This window comes from Takifugu flavidus, chromosome 6 (genome assembly GCF_003711565.1).
Source record: "Takifugu flavidus isolate HTHZ2018 chromosome 6, ASM371156v2, whole genome shotgun sequence".
Classification (NCBI taxonomy): domain Eukaryota; kingdom Metazoa; phylum Chordata; class Actinopteri; order Tetraodontiformes; family Tetraodontidae; genus Takifugu; species Takifugu flavidus.
The window spans coordinates 7,728,404-7,742,092 of record NC_079525.1 but is presented as its reverse complement, the minus strand read 5'-3'; the positions used below and the strand labels follow the sequence as shown (position 1 = coordinate 7,742,092).

Here is a 13,689-nt window from a genome sequence, read left to right as displayed (position 1 = left end):
TCTGTATGTGCTGCTACCTACAGTCTGAAATATATCAGGATGCAAACAACAAAGGTCAGGATGCAAACAATCATACTTTTATTTTCCACCGGGACGTCTATTTCCGGTCTGGCGTCACTTCCGTTGTGAAGTAGCCCATCTCTGTTGCTAAGGAGGTTGGGACTTTTCTTGAGCCGTTCACTTTGACAGAATAAATAAATAAATCGCTTTTTGGTAGCTTCAGGAAACTGGAGCCGATACTTCGGGATCATGGCGAACGCGCACCGCACGAACGCTCTGGTCACTTCGTGTCTGAAAACGCCGGTGGACCCTCAGACCAAAGCCCCGCTGGCTTCATACGAACGGGACGCTTTACTGCGGATTGACAACCGGGACTTCGAGGAGGTAAAACCTTTCAAATGGAGAAAGACTGTATAAACGACTGAAACTAGCGATGATCGAATAGTTCTTTTTTTTTTAAAACAAAAATACAATATCAGATGACGTCAGAAAATAGTATTAAATATATTATAATCTGAAGTGATGTATAAAGTTTTAGCTGTTATAATATCCACAGTGAAGGAATCCTAAACCTTCCATTTTTTCACAAGAATGTGCTGGTAAATTTATTTCTTGGGTACAAACTGGATCAGACGGTTCGGGAACAGTGTGAAAGTTTAGTGAGACGGTACATAAATGGAGAGGCTGATTTCTGAGGTGTGTTCTCTACTCTCATACAGTTTCAAAATCAAATGCAGATTCTGATCCTCCCCAGTTGACAGTTCCAGGTCAATCTGTGTCCTGAAGGGATTTGAGCTGCACAATTTGATGTCCTGCCTGTGTTTGGTCCTGTCGCCACCAGATTAGCAGCAGATGCTTCATAATCCAAGATGTCTCCTCTCCTGTGCACAATTCACTATTCCACTTCTCTCACACTCAGATAATGGTGTGTGTGAGGGTGTGTGTGTGTGTCCACTGCCCACCATATGGCCCATGCTGCTTCAGGTTAATAGGTTTAATCTTGCAAGAGTCTAACAGCAATAAGCAGGGCACTGTTGCAGGACAGGAGGAAACATGAAAGACTGAATTATTGAGAGCAGTTAAAAATAAAATAGCTGAATTCTAATGTGAACTTAAGCAATAAGGATAGAATTGATGGGCACAGACACTGAGATGCATTTACGTTTGGGCTTATTCAGCTTCAGTATGAAGACTCAGGCTCTGAGTTCTGTGATGAAGATGCCCTGAGGAAGGGCAGCTTGTCCACTGTGGCTGTTCTGAAAGCCCATCGGCCGGACCTGAGTGAAATCTTCTTCTCCAACGAGGAATACTACAGGAAGCTGGAGGAGCTAAAGAAAGCTCACCTGCAGACCATGGCTGACCTGGAGAGCATGTACCAGGAGAAGCTCCTCCTCAATTCCACCGAAGCCGCAGAAGTGCTGGAGACAGGACCCAGGTGGGGGACATTAGTTTGTGTCTATGGTTACCTCTAAAGTATGTTTGATATAGAAAAGACTCACCAGTGAAATGTATTAGTATATTTGTGTTAGTGATGTAATTCTATGTTTAGGAACTTAATCAGGTTAACAGTGATCTTGTTGTCAGGCTGCTCAGCTCAGACAGCAAACCAGTGGCTTCACATGGTTTGAGGAAGTCCCTCTCTGCTGTGGACCTCAGGAGAAGCTCTGCTCAGTCTGACTCTTCAGGCAGACGTGAACCTGCTTGTAATGATGTGGAGAAAGGTCTACTTTTCTCTCCTAAAGAGCACATTAAGAACATGTGGCGGGACTTTCAGATTCCCGCTCATACTAGGCAGTTGTCATCCTCTCTACGGAGCCTTCCTGTGGTCCCTAAGAGACAACAGACCAAGCAGGAGCATGATCGTGGAGAAGCAGAACCCTTCAAGCACAAGACGACTGTCCCCAAACCCTTTCAGATGACACTGCGTGAGAGTGAGAGGAGGAGGCGTGGCATCAAGACTCGTGCGGAGGTTGAGATAGAGAACAGAGAGCTCAGGCGACAGCTGGAAGAGCTGACAGAGTGCCAAAAGAAGTTCCGTGCCAGCCCTGTCCCAGCACATGTTTATCTGCCGCGGTACGCAGAGCTGCAGGAACAGCAGAGAAGGATGAGACTGCAGGAGACACACAACCTCAGAACAGTCCCCAAGCCCTTCAGCTTCCTGGAAAGGGAACGACTGAAGAAGGAGCAAAAAGAGCAGGTCTGCCCACCAACTGACCATGAAAAGTTCAGGCCCTTCAAGGCCAAGCCGGTGCCCAAGTCAGTGTACGCTGCAGGATCAGAGGAGCACATCAAGGAAGAGCTGCTGTATCGCTCTATCAAGATCCACATGAGGGCTCAAGAGTTGCTCCACAGTGCTGCGACGCCTCCCAGCATGATCGCACAACGCCTGAGTGAGCGTAAGCGGACCAAAGAGGCCTCCACAACAGCCAGAGATGAGGGCTTTCCTCACAGGCCTCGGATCAACAGAGAGGTGCCTGACTTTGAGGCGCGCTATAGATGCTTCCAGGAACATCTGCAGAAGCACAAAGAGTTAAAACACACCACAATCTGCGAGCCGTTTGAGCTGAGGACATCCCAGATCTCATCACGCCGTGAACGTGTCCTGACTGACATGGGGCGAGAGCAGAGCAGCCCTCGGGAGCAGCGCTGGCCATTCATCAGTCCTGGGCTACCCCGGACTCCAACCTCCAGCCTCTGTTCATCGCTGTCAGGCAGTTTAGAGCTGCTGCCCACCAAAGTCACTAGTGCTACCAAGAAGCGGCATGAAGCTGTGAGGTACAGTAATATGCATGGTTTCCATGGAAACCAACGCAGACCAGTCCTGTTTAGAATCCCAGTCCTCAGCTGTTCCTCTTTGTGCTGAGATCCTGAATGCTCTGACCTCACATGGTGAAGCCATGACCCCTAGCTCCTTCCTCTTCTTCAAGGTCATATGATACAACGGAGGGAATAAATGTAAATGTAATGTAAATTAAACTTAACGTTTTTAGCTCAGTTTGTGTTTCTAAAATAACCGTCAGATAAAGGTCTCATTTTTGAAGAAAGGGCAGACAATTGTACATTAATCTTCTCTGGTTAACATTTGTCCAACATATCAGACAAATTTCCAATGAAACTTTCCCCTGAGAAAGGAGGTAAGGCTCGAAAGGCAATAATGGGGTTTGTTTCTATACAGTTCTGAATGTAATAATACAACTAATAATATTATGGAGTCATGACTGAATAACAATATAATATCATATCACAGGTGATGAATCCCACCCGTAGTTGCACCCATGTCCTCGTCCATCTGGTCCCACCTGCTTCATATCCTGCCTTGTCCTCCACTCCCCGCCTTTGTGACCAGACTGTTTTCCTGAGTAGAAAGGTGCTGGAACAGAGGAGGAAGGTTGAGGAGGAGGAGGAGCACTGGAGAGAAAAGCAGAGGCAGCGAGAGAGGAAGCTGCAGAGGGTGGTGTCACAACGGGCCCACGCCAATGACCCTCATCTGGCTCTGTCGCAGACCCACCAGCTCAAACTCAAAGAGTTCAGGTAGAAACTGAGCAACAGCGTTGTTGTTGACTGACTGGAACTGACTGGGATTCTGTGCAGGAGGCAGGAGCTGCAGCGCAGGAGGGAGTACCAGCAGGAGATCAAGGAGATGCAAAAAAGGGTGATGGGGAGACCACTGCTGCTGGAGCAGGTTGCCCAGGTAACTTCAGAACATGCAATGATATCTAAATAAAAGGTGTAAAGGAACATAAACCCTCGTCATTTTGGAAAAAATATGTCACTCATAGTAGCCACTAGATCACAGCCCTAATGACCACATCTTTGTTTATGCTAATGTTCTGAATGTGCTCCAATAACAGAAGAACGCCAAACAGGCTGCCGACAGGCGCTACACGGACACACTGCAGGGATGTGACCTGACTGAGGAGTTTGTCCTCAGCAAAGCAGCCACATCAGGAGCTGCACACAGAGAGCTTCTGCCTGATGATGGCAAACAAAGGTACAAGCAAACACCACACGCCTCATAGATAGGACCAAAATATGCTGAATATTTTCCTGTGGAGACCACATACTGCTCAAAATCCTGACTGCTCATCCGCTAAGAGTCTAAAGAAATATATCACCCAGATTCTGGCCGCTCATTTCACCTTAAAGAACTATTGTCCAAAAAACTTCTGTGTGACTCCAATCATCACTGACATTCCCTTGTGTTAGTGACCAAGACGAGCCTGAACTGGGATATGAACCTGTCCAGTACAGGAGAGTCTTCCTAAATGATGAAGATGTGGAGGTAAACCCCAGTGAAGATGTTGGAGGAGGTGCAGAGTCTTCACAGAAGCAGCATGATGAAGGCGAAGATGATGCTGGCGATAACGCACACTGCTCTGATGACAACTACAGCTACTCCGATGTTAATGAGAGCTATTCTAGTGACACTGATCACGACATGGAAACAACATACCAGGAAGATGCATGATGTCATCAAAGGTCATAGACACAACCTGCAAAACTCTGAGGGAGCTTTAATGGATTTTACTGAAAATAGTTGTAGTCACGTGATCAGACTGAATGATCATTTTATGTATTTTTTATATAAAGTACTGTATTTCTTCATTTGGGGATTTCTAAATTCATTGGTAGTTTAAAATATTCTTTTTAAAAATTAAACTAACAGATTAAAAATCCTCCACCACAGCAAATGTGTGTTTGTTTGTTTTTGGGGTTTTTGTCATGTATAATATCCAGATCAAATGTTTTTTGGATACATGTGTTTGGTGAACGTAATATTGCTTCACGGACATGTTGTGGTCTTTGAAAATATAAACCAATTGTTTAATTCAGCAATTTTACCCATTCTAGGAAAATCTGCATGTCAATAACACCGATAACCTTATTCTCACCACAAAACTTTTCAATCAAACAAATTTACTTATTCTCTACCTGTCCTCCCCCTTCTCCCTCTCTACCCAGCCGGCCATCAGCAGGAGGGTCCCCCTACATGAGCCAAGTCCTGCTCAAGGTTTCTTCCTGTTAAAGGGGAGTTTTACCCTGCCACTGTTGCTTGTTGGGGGTCAGGCCCTGGGATTCTGTAAAGCGCCTAGAAACAATTCTGATTGTAACAGACGGTATATAAATAAAGATTGATTGATTGAATCACATTTGAAAGTGCGCGACTTTTATACGCTTGTTCACGTTAACGTTATTAAAGTAGCCAGGCTGATGGCCCCTCCCCTTCATTGACTCTTAGCAACGTCACCACCCGCGCAGCCAATCAGAGGTCAAATGGGCGGGTGCATAGTCCAAATTTTACGCGGCGCGCGGCGGGCCGAAACGCCAAGAGTGAATATCCCGGTCTCAACCGGTTTGAACCGGTCTGTGGATGGAAGTATGAGCTAAGAGGAAGAGCACACTTGCACGCATTAAACATACTTGCCTTCCACCTGTGTGTGCGAATAAAAACGAGTCTTTCACGTCGTGATTATGACCCGGAATATCGCTCTAAATTTGACTCCGTGAAACTGTGTGATTAGCTTAGCTTACATTAGCTACCAGGCTTTACTCACATTGACTTTTCCTTTAGCACGCTAAGTTAGTGTTAGCCTATGATATTTGGCTGTTTATATGTAAAATATTAGCCAAAATATCATCCTTCAGTGGTTGGAGACTATCAATAGGTTGTGGTACAATACGGAAGGCCTTTATTACATTCCGATAAGTATCCTTTGAAACTACATTAGCGATATTTCTATCCTCGGTTCAGCTACTCTTAGCATCTAGCTTCCGAAGGTTAGGAGTCGGGTAAACGTGTGCCATGAGATAACATTTCGTTGTTGCTGTCAATACGCAAACATTAAAATTCACGTCGTCACCCGGAATATTTAGCGACTCGCACCCAGTAGGCTGAACATCGGGTAAGTGTTTTCCATTCCAACTGCTCAGTATCAATTCATTCTTCATGGGCTAACGTTAGCGTCCTACACTGGTTAACGCGGTGTATTTTGTTTGAGTGGGAGGAAGTTAATCAGACACAGTAACTAAAAATGACGGTGCGTTTTTTATCTGAGACTGTTTCCTGCACCTCTGTTGCCTACATGCTGTAGTTGCTCTTGTATCTGGTTCTTCTGTCGGCTTGTGGTGAATTCAGTTAAGTGCATCACTTCGACGGGTGGGGGCGCTCTTCTTTATTGACCCTGTCGTTGCACTGGGCGGACCACGAGGGCTCCAGGCTTTCACCTCTTTGACTGAACTCTAGACCTCAAAACAAAACCACTAACATTTCAGAAGTGCCTCAATTAATGTCTTACTCATCTTTAACCCACAGCTGCAAACATTCCTATTTTCCTGTCACAGGATTAATAATGTCAGTGTTTTTTGTGACCTTTAGAACAGCACCACCTTGAATCTGTTGCTAAAAGTTGTTTTTGCTGCTATGAAGTTTGAAGTAATCTATCCTCCTTCAGGAGGCTTGTGCCAGCAGCAATGACCATGTTGGCAGATCATCCAGCAAGACAACTTTTGGACTTCAGTCAGAAATTGGACATCAACCTGTTAGACAATGTTGTGAACTCCATGTACCATGATATTGGGTCCCAGGTGAGGGTCACTTTTTTCCCCATTACAGGACAAATGGCTCTATTATTACACAGAAAACTTCTCTCTTTTTTCAGAAGTTAATTTCTGACTGAGCTTGATTATTGTGGTGGGGGGGGGGGGGGGTCAGGCAAAATATACCTGAGGATATTCTTTAAAACTTTTCTGTTCTTTTTTAGCAAAGAGTTGCTCAAGAAGTCCTCACAAACCTCAAGGACCACCCAGATGCCTGGACAAGGGTTGACACCATTCTGGAGTTCTCTCAGAACATGAAAACGAAAGTATGTATCTTGCAGAAAACGCGCACCGGATGCTTGTCTACTTCATGGCAGGGTCATATTGTGACTTATCAGAGAATCTCACAGCATTGTTTGTTGTAATGGACCATATTTAAATGTCTGATAACTGACATTTTCTGGGGAGCCTTGAAAGTGTAAATATGTTTATGTAAATAAAGTATGTTTATGGTTTACGGCTTGTTTGTTGCTGAACATGTCTGTTTTTTAAAGTCTTTGTCTCTCTCTCTCAGTATTATGCATTGCAGATTCTAGAGACCGTCATCAAGACACGCTGGAAGATTCTCCCCAGAAATCAGTGTGAAGGTCAGTCAAATATTAACCCCAAAATGATGCTTCAGTTTATAAAATGATTCATTTTTTAAACTATTTCTCTTCCGTAGGTATTAAAAAATATGTTGTTGGGTTGATCATCAAAACTTCGTCTGATCCTGCAAACATGGAGGTAATGTCTCTGAAGTGATCGCGCCATTCTGTAAAGATTGTCATCATGCTGACAGCGCTCTTCTAACTTGTCTCCACAGAAGGAGGGCGTTTATATTTCCAAACTCAACATGATCCTCGTACAGGTAAGAAAAATAGCATTTTGGTTTCTGGCCTGATGATGTGAGGAGGGTGATGACATTACTCTGCTCTCAGATCCTGAAGCAGGAATGGCCCAAACACTGGCCCACCTTCATCAGTGACATTGTGGGTGCAAGTCGGACAAGTGAAAGCCTCTGTCAGAACAACATGATCATCCTTAAACTGCTCAGTGAGGAAGTTTTTGACTTCTCCAGCGGCCAGATGACCCAGGTGAAGGCCAAACACCTCAAAGACAGGCGAGTAGAAGACCACGACGGTTCAGCTATAGCACATTATTTGTTTTGTCTTTTGGTGCTGCAGAAAAAAAAGATCTTCATATGAAGCTTTAAAATATTTAAATTGTTCCTATAATGTTAAAGATAATTGAAGTTCACCTGACTGTTTTTCCTGATGTGACTGAGGTTTAAACAGTTGCTTATTTAAAGTTGGGATTTGTCTTACATTGTTGTCACTGCAGCTCCAGAAGGCCATCTAGTGGCCGTGTGACGATAGCAGTTCTTTCATCTCTGTACGTACCTGTGTGCATAAAGTTAAATAATTAATGTAATGCTGGTGTCTCCTGTCTTTTCAGCATGTGCAATGAGTTCTCCCAAATCTTCCAGTTGTGCCAGTTTGTGATGGTGAGAAGAGCCCCATCATTTCTGCTCAGAGGTGTCAACCTGGTCTCATTGTATTCTTTATTTACACCTGTGTAGGAAAACTCCCAGAATGCCCCACTGGTCCATGCCACGTTGGAGACCCTCCTCCGCTTCTTGAACTGGATTCCTTTAGGTTATATTTTTGAGACCAAGCTCATTAGCACTCTGGTCTACAAGGTAAAACAACTGATTTTGATGATTAAATTTGTAATGTGGAACTTGATAGTGTCAGAAACACAATTTATGTTAATATATACAGAAAAATTCTGTTCAAAATCTGTCCTTTTTATGACAGTATATTAAAAATAAAAACTAAGAATAGGTAAATACGTACTATATGTTTAATATTCTTATTTAGACCCTGTAACTGGGCTTGTGTTGGGAGTTTGTAGAAAGCTGTGGCATCAATTTAAGTCTGTTGATACAGGTCTTACCTCTAATCAGATGCAGAAGTAGATGGTAAATGTTTTTAGGTTAGGTTTATCTTCTCACATTGACTGTTGAGTAGCTGACAGCCAGAGAAGCGTTGGCTGATTCTTCATCCACTTTGTCGCTTTGATCTTCATTGTTTCAGTTCTTGAACGTGCCGATGTTTCGCAACGTCACACTCAAATGTCTGACGGAGATTGCTGGTGTCAGCGTTAACCAGTATGAGGAGCAGTTTGTAAACTTATTTACCCTCACGATGTGCCAGCTCAAGCAGGTACACACAGACCCACTGAATCACATTCAGTTATACTTCTGCGAACCCACTGATCAGATTAGTCTGTCCACATAAAGGCTGAATCTGTGCTTTCCTTCTGCACAGATGTTGCCTCTGAACACTAATATTAGGTTGGCCTATTCCAATGGGAAGGACGATGAGCAAAATTTTATCCAGAACCTCAGCCTGTTCCTCTGCACCTTCCTTAAAGAGCATGGCCAGCTCATCGAGAAGAGACCCAACCTGCGAGAGGCGCTGATGGAGGTGAGACACCCCCACATTAGTTGATCAGGAACGAGCTTCAACTCCCTGCCCCAAATTTCTTATTTATCATGTTACTGTGTGTTGATGGCACAACTTCTCATGAGTTAGTGTGGCTGCATGTCAAGTCATTTATATTTCGCCAATGCTTAAAATATATTTTTGACTACTGGTGAATGTGTAGCTATACTGCTGAGCCATTTTATGCTGTTGGTTGTGTTCAGTGTTTGACGTTGCAGGATGTAAATGGCCATACACGTGTTTCACTCCCCCCAGGCACTGCACTACATGCTACTGGTGTCAGAAGTGGAGGAGACAGAGATCTTTAAGATCTGTCTGGAGTACTGGAACCACCTGGCAGCAGAACTTTACAGGGAGAGCCCTTTCTCCACCTCCAGCACCCCACTGCTGTCTGACGTACCACCTCGCAGACACCTTTACCTGCCTGTGCTCTCCCAGGTCACGATACACACACACACACACCTGCATTTTTCCTGTTGCATTATGGTGCTAAATCTACACAACAGGATGTACAGAATTCTGCTGTAGAATCAGAAGGTTCTTATTTTCATGTTTGTCCCCTTTTCTCAGGTGCGTCTCCTTATGGTCAGCCGTATGGCTAAACCTGAGGAGGTGCTGGTGGTGGAGAATGATCAGGGTGAGGTGGTCAGAGAGTTCATGAAGGACACCGATGCCATCAACCTTTACAAGAATATGAGGGAAACTCTTGGTGAGTCAAAGTGTCTATACAGAAATGCACGTTTTCAGTCTTCAGTTTGTCATTTTGTCTGATTTAGGTTGTGTGTTGATTTGATCTTATTTATTATTCATGGCATTAGTGTTAGTCCATGTTAAATGGATCCCTTGATGTGTTTCTGTAGTCTATCTGACCCATCTGGACTATGCTGACACTGAGCGTATCATGACTGAGAAGCTCCACAACCAGGTGAACGGCACTGAGTGGTCCTGGAGGAATCTAAACATGCTGTGCTGGGCCATTGGCTCCATCAGCGGGGCAATGCACGAAGAAGACGAGAAGAGGTTCCTCGTCACCGTCATCAAGGTTTGACACGGATATTATTCCTACTGACTGAAACGTTCATCCATGATACTAATAAATATTCACTAAGCTTTGTGATTTTTCACAGGTGTGGAATACTGTTCATTCCATTTTTATGAAAGTGTAATAAATGATTAACCACTGTGGCATCTGAACAAGATGGTACTGCTAATTTTAACTGTGTGTGTGTCTGTGTAGGACCTGCTAGGCCTGTGCGAGCAGAAAAGAGGGAAGGACAACAAGGCCATTATAGCATCCAACATCATGTACATTGTGGGCCAGTATCCTCGCTTCCTCAGAGCACACTGGAAATTTCTGAAGACTGTTGTAAACAAGCTGTTTGAGTTCATGCACGGTGAGAAATGAAATGAGATCAGATCAAATGATTCTTTGTACTGAATCAGAATATTCTCTCACCAACATATCAGAGCTTTATTCATTGTGATTCATTGGCAAACGCTTCTTTCATTCTTCCGTGTCCACACAGAGACGCACGATGGCGTGCAGGACATGGCATGTGACACCTTCATCAAGATTGCTCAAAAGTGTAGACGTCACTTTGTCCAGGTTCAGGTGGGTGAGGTGATGCCCTTCATTGACGAGATCCTCAACAACATCAACACCATCATCTGTGACCTCCAGCCTCAGCAGGTCAGTCTTGTTTCTGACTCTGATTTTGGCTGGTATGAGCTGTGAGCAGGAACATTGTCTACGCAGGTCCACACTTTCTACGAAGCTGTTGGTTACATGATTGGAGCTCAGACAGACCAGGCAGTTCAGGAGGTTCTCATAGAGAAGTACATGCTGTTGCCCAACCAGGTGTGGGACAGCATCATCCAGCAGGCCACCAAGGTAAGAGCTGACTGGTCAGCTGTTTATTGCTGCCTGCTTTTATTCTCATGCAAAATTGCATTCTTTCTACTGCAGAATGTGGACATCTTGAAGGACGCAGAGACAGTGCGTCAGCTGGGCAGCATTCTGAAGACAAATGTTCGAGCCTGCAAAGCTGTCGGTCATCCGTTTGTTGTCCAGCTGGGCCGGATTTACCTGGACATGCTTAATGTCTACAAGTGCCTGAGTGAAAACATCTCCTCTGCTGTTCAGACCAACGGTAGGTGACCAACTTCCCTTGTAAAGGGCGTCAAATGAAAGATGAAATTATTTGTTACGGAACACCTGATTATACACCTGAATAGAAGTTGTTTCCTTAGCTTCACATCATGTAGAGCGGGAGCGGGTGACTATAATAACCACCTTTGTCACAGGTGAGATGGTGACCAAACAGCCTTTGATCAGGAGTATGAGGACAGTCAAGAGAGAAACGCTGAAGCTGATCTCTGGCTGGGTCAGTCGATCCAACGACCCTCAGATGGTGAGTCTGTGTTCATCTTTAAAATCTTCCTCAGCTGCATTATCTTCATTAATCTGTCGACGCGCCCATTTCTCTGTCCTCAGGTTGCAGACAACTTTGTGCCTCCCCTGCTGGAGGCTGTGCTCATCGACTACCAGGGAAACGTCCCAGCTGCACGAGAGCCGGAGGTCCTCAGCACCATGGCAACCATCGTAAACAAACTTGGGATCCACATCACAGGAGAAATCCCAAAGATCTTTGATGCTGTGTTTGAGTGCACATTGAGTATGATCAATAAGGTGAGTAACAGTTTTTTAATGGAGCAGACCTGAACCCTGGTGAGTCTGACTTTGACAGCTTGGACTTTTCCTTCCTTTGTAAGGACTTTGAAGAATTCCCAGAACACAGAACTCATTTCTTCTACCTCCTCCAAGCTGCCACCTCCCAGTGCTTTGCAGCCTTCTTGTCCATTGCCCCAGCCCAGTTCAAACTGATCTTGGACTCCATCATCTGGGCCTTTAAGCACACGATGAGGAACGTGGCTGACACAGGTGAGCGATGAGTGATGGATGAGGCAGTTCCTGTCAGCAACTCTGAAACTACACTGAAATCATCTGTTATTAGCATTAGCCATTCTGACCACCTGGAGAAAACTTGTCTCGTAAGAAGGTTTATTTAAATTCAATTACAACCTGACTATTGATGCAACATCTCAGTTTTTAAAACATTTGGATGGAGACGAGGCATTAACCAGATGTGTTTCAGGTCTGCAGATTTTGTACACTCTGCTGCAGAATGTGTCTGCGGAGGAAGCGGCAGCACAGAGTTTCTACCAGACGTACTTTTGCGACATCCTGCAGCACATTTTCTCTGTGGTGACGGACACGTCGCACACTGCAGGTACCGTCTCAGCCTTCTATGTCCCAGCTCAATTGTTTCCATGTGAACACAGAGGGTGGTAACCTGAGGTGCTCTGTACAGGTCTGACCATGCACGCCAGCATCCTGGCCTACATGTTCAACCTGGTGGAGGAGGGGAAGGTCAGCATTGCTCTTAGTGCCACCAGCCCATCTAACAATCAGGCGCATGTTCAGGAGTACATCGCCAACCTGCTGAAGACGGCCTTCCCCCATCTGCAAGAGTAAGTACACCCCAGCTTAGTCCAGTTGCAATGGTTTTACCTCCATCTTAACGTCCAGGTTATTGGTATGGCTAACGGCTGTCTCTGTTCAGTGCACAGGTAAAGGTGTTCGTTACGGGTCTGTTCAGTCTGAATCAGGACATCCCTGCTTTCAAAGAGCACCTGAGGGATTTCCTGGTGCAAATCAAGGTGAGCTACCAGAGGAGTGATGATGGATCCTTGTGTGTTGCTGCCACTGCTAAACCTGTGTCTTCCTCAGGAATTTGCGGGCGAGGACACGAGTGACCTGTTCCTGGAGGAAAGGGAAGCATCTCTGCGCCAGGCCCAGGAGGAGAAACACAAGCTGCAGATGTCTGTGCCCGGCATCCTCAACCCCCACGAGCTGCCGGAGGAGATGTGTGACTGAGGCCCAGCTGTAGTCTCAACTCTGTCGGGGTGTGTGTTTGAAACAGTAGAGGGGCCACAGAGAAAGGACCCTAGCACTTGGTTGTACGGCGACCAAATCCATGTCGATATGTAAATGAGATTTGTCCCCTTTAGCCCCTCCAACACCCCATTTTTTCCAACCCCCCACAAACACATTTTATACATAGCTTGTTTTGTGTGTGATGTCATCTTTTGTTGATTCTTGCTAATTAAAGCTTTTGGGTTATTTTGCACCTGCATGAAAACATTCACTATTTTTAAAAGCGCCTGCACCTCATCAGTCCCCATTACATTCACCCACCCCCACCATTGTTAATATGTAATATACATCATATTGAAATTGCAGCGATGGTGAGTTGGTGAGATGTTTCAGAAGGTCCGTATGAATGGTGCAGGATGAATGTGAGGACATGCGTGTTCCTCTTTCCTTTGTGTTTTTAAAGTCCTGCTGTGAGTGACAGTTTGGGTCGGCCCGCCGTACATCTGGATCAGGAGAGAGGCTGTGTATCATCCTGTTTGTGAAGCTGTCTTAGAAAATCTGACAATATAAAGTTGGCTATTTTTACAAAACATGTCTGTCTTTGATTGTTTATAGAATACTTCGGGTCAAACTGAGTTTTAAAATCCAAATATGAGGTTTCAGATT

The 13,689-nt window shown here is 44.9% G+C and overlaps 2 protein-coding genes across 3 annotated transcripts; both read left to right on the top strand.

Moving 5' to 3' along the window:
* Positions 1-96: 96 nt before the first annotated feature.
* Positions 97-5,150, top strand: fam161a (FAM161 centrosomal protein A). Of its 2 annotated transcripts, none has more exons than XM_057035934.1 (7): positions 97-384; positions 1,305-1,435; positions 1,585-2,775; positions 3,364-3,531; positions 3,592-3,691; positions 3,852-3,991; positions 4,207-5,150. In XM_057035934.1, the coding sequence occupies exons 1-7, from the start codon at positions 250-252 to the stop codon at positions 4,466-4,468; spliced, it is 2,127 nt and encodes a 708-aa protein (XP_056891914.1). In that variant the 5' UTR covers positions 97-249; the 3' UTR covers positions 4,469-5,150. The 2 variants fall into 2 exon arrangements, with proteins under 2 accessions (XP_056891914.1, XP_056891912.1); XM_057035932.1 differs by having other exon boundaries at positions 98-384; positions 1,179-1,435.
* Positions 5,151-5,378: 228 nt separating this feature from the next.
* On the top strand, positions 5,379-13,613 carry xpo1a (exportin 1 (CRM1 homolog, yeast) a). The gene is made up of 25 exons (XM_057035840.1): positions 5,379-5,903; positions 6,453-6,585; positions 6,762-6,863; positions 7,112-7,184; positions 7,262-7,323; positions 7,403-7,447; positions 7,518-7,699; positions 8,035-8,083; positions 8,159-8,278; positions 8,676-8,804; positions 8,910-9,068; positions 9,342-9,524; positions 9,657-9,795; positions 9,947-10,128; positions 10,324-10,480; positions 10,613-10,776; positions 10,843-10,977; positions 11,053-11,236; positions 11,391-11,497; positions 11,581-11,775; positions 11,859-12,027; positions 12,242-12,376; positions 12,458-12,617; positions 12,710-12,806; positions 12,877-13,613. The coding sequence occupies exons 2-25, from the start codon at positions 6,472-6,474 to the stop codon at positions 13,021-13,023; spliced, it is 3,189 nt and encodes a 1,062-aa protein (XP_056891820.1). The 5' UTR covers positions 5,379-5,903; positions 6,453-6,471; the 3' UTR covers positions 13,024-13,613.
* The last annotated feature ends 76 nt before the right edge of the window (positions 13,614-13,689 follow it).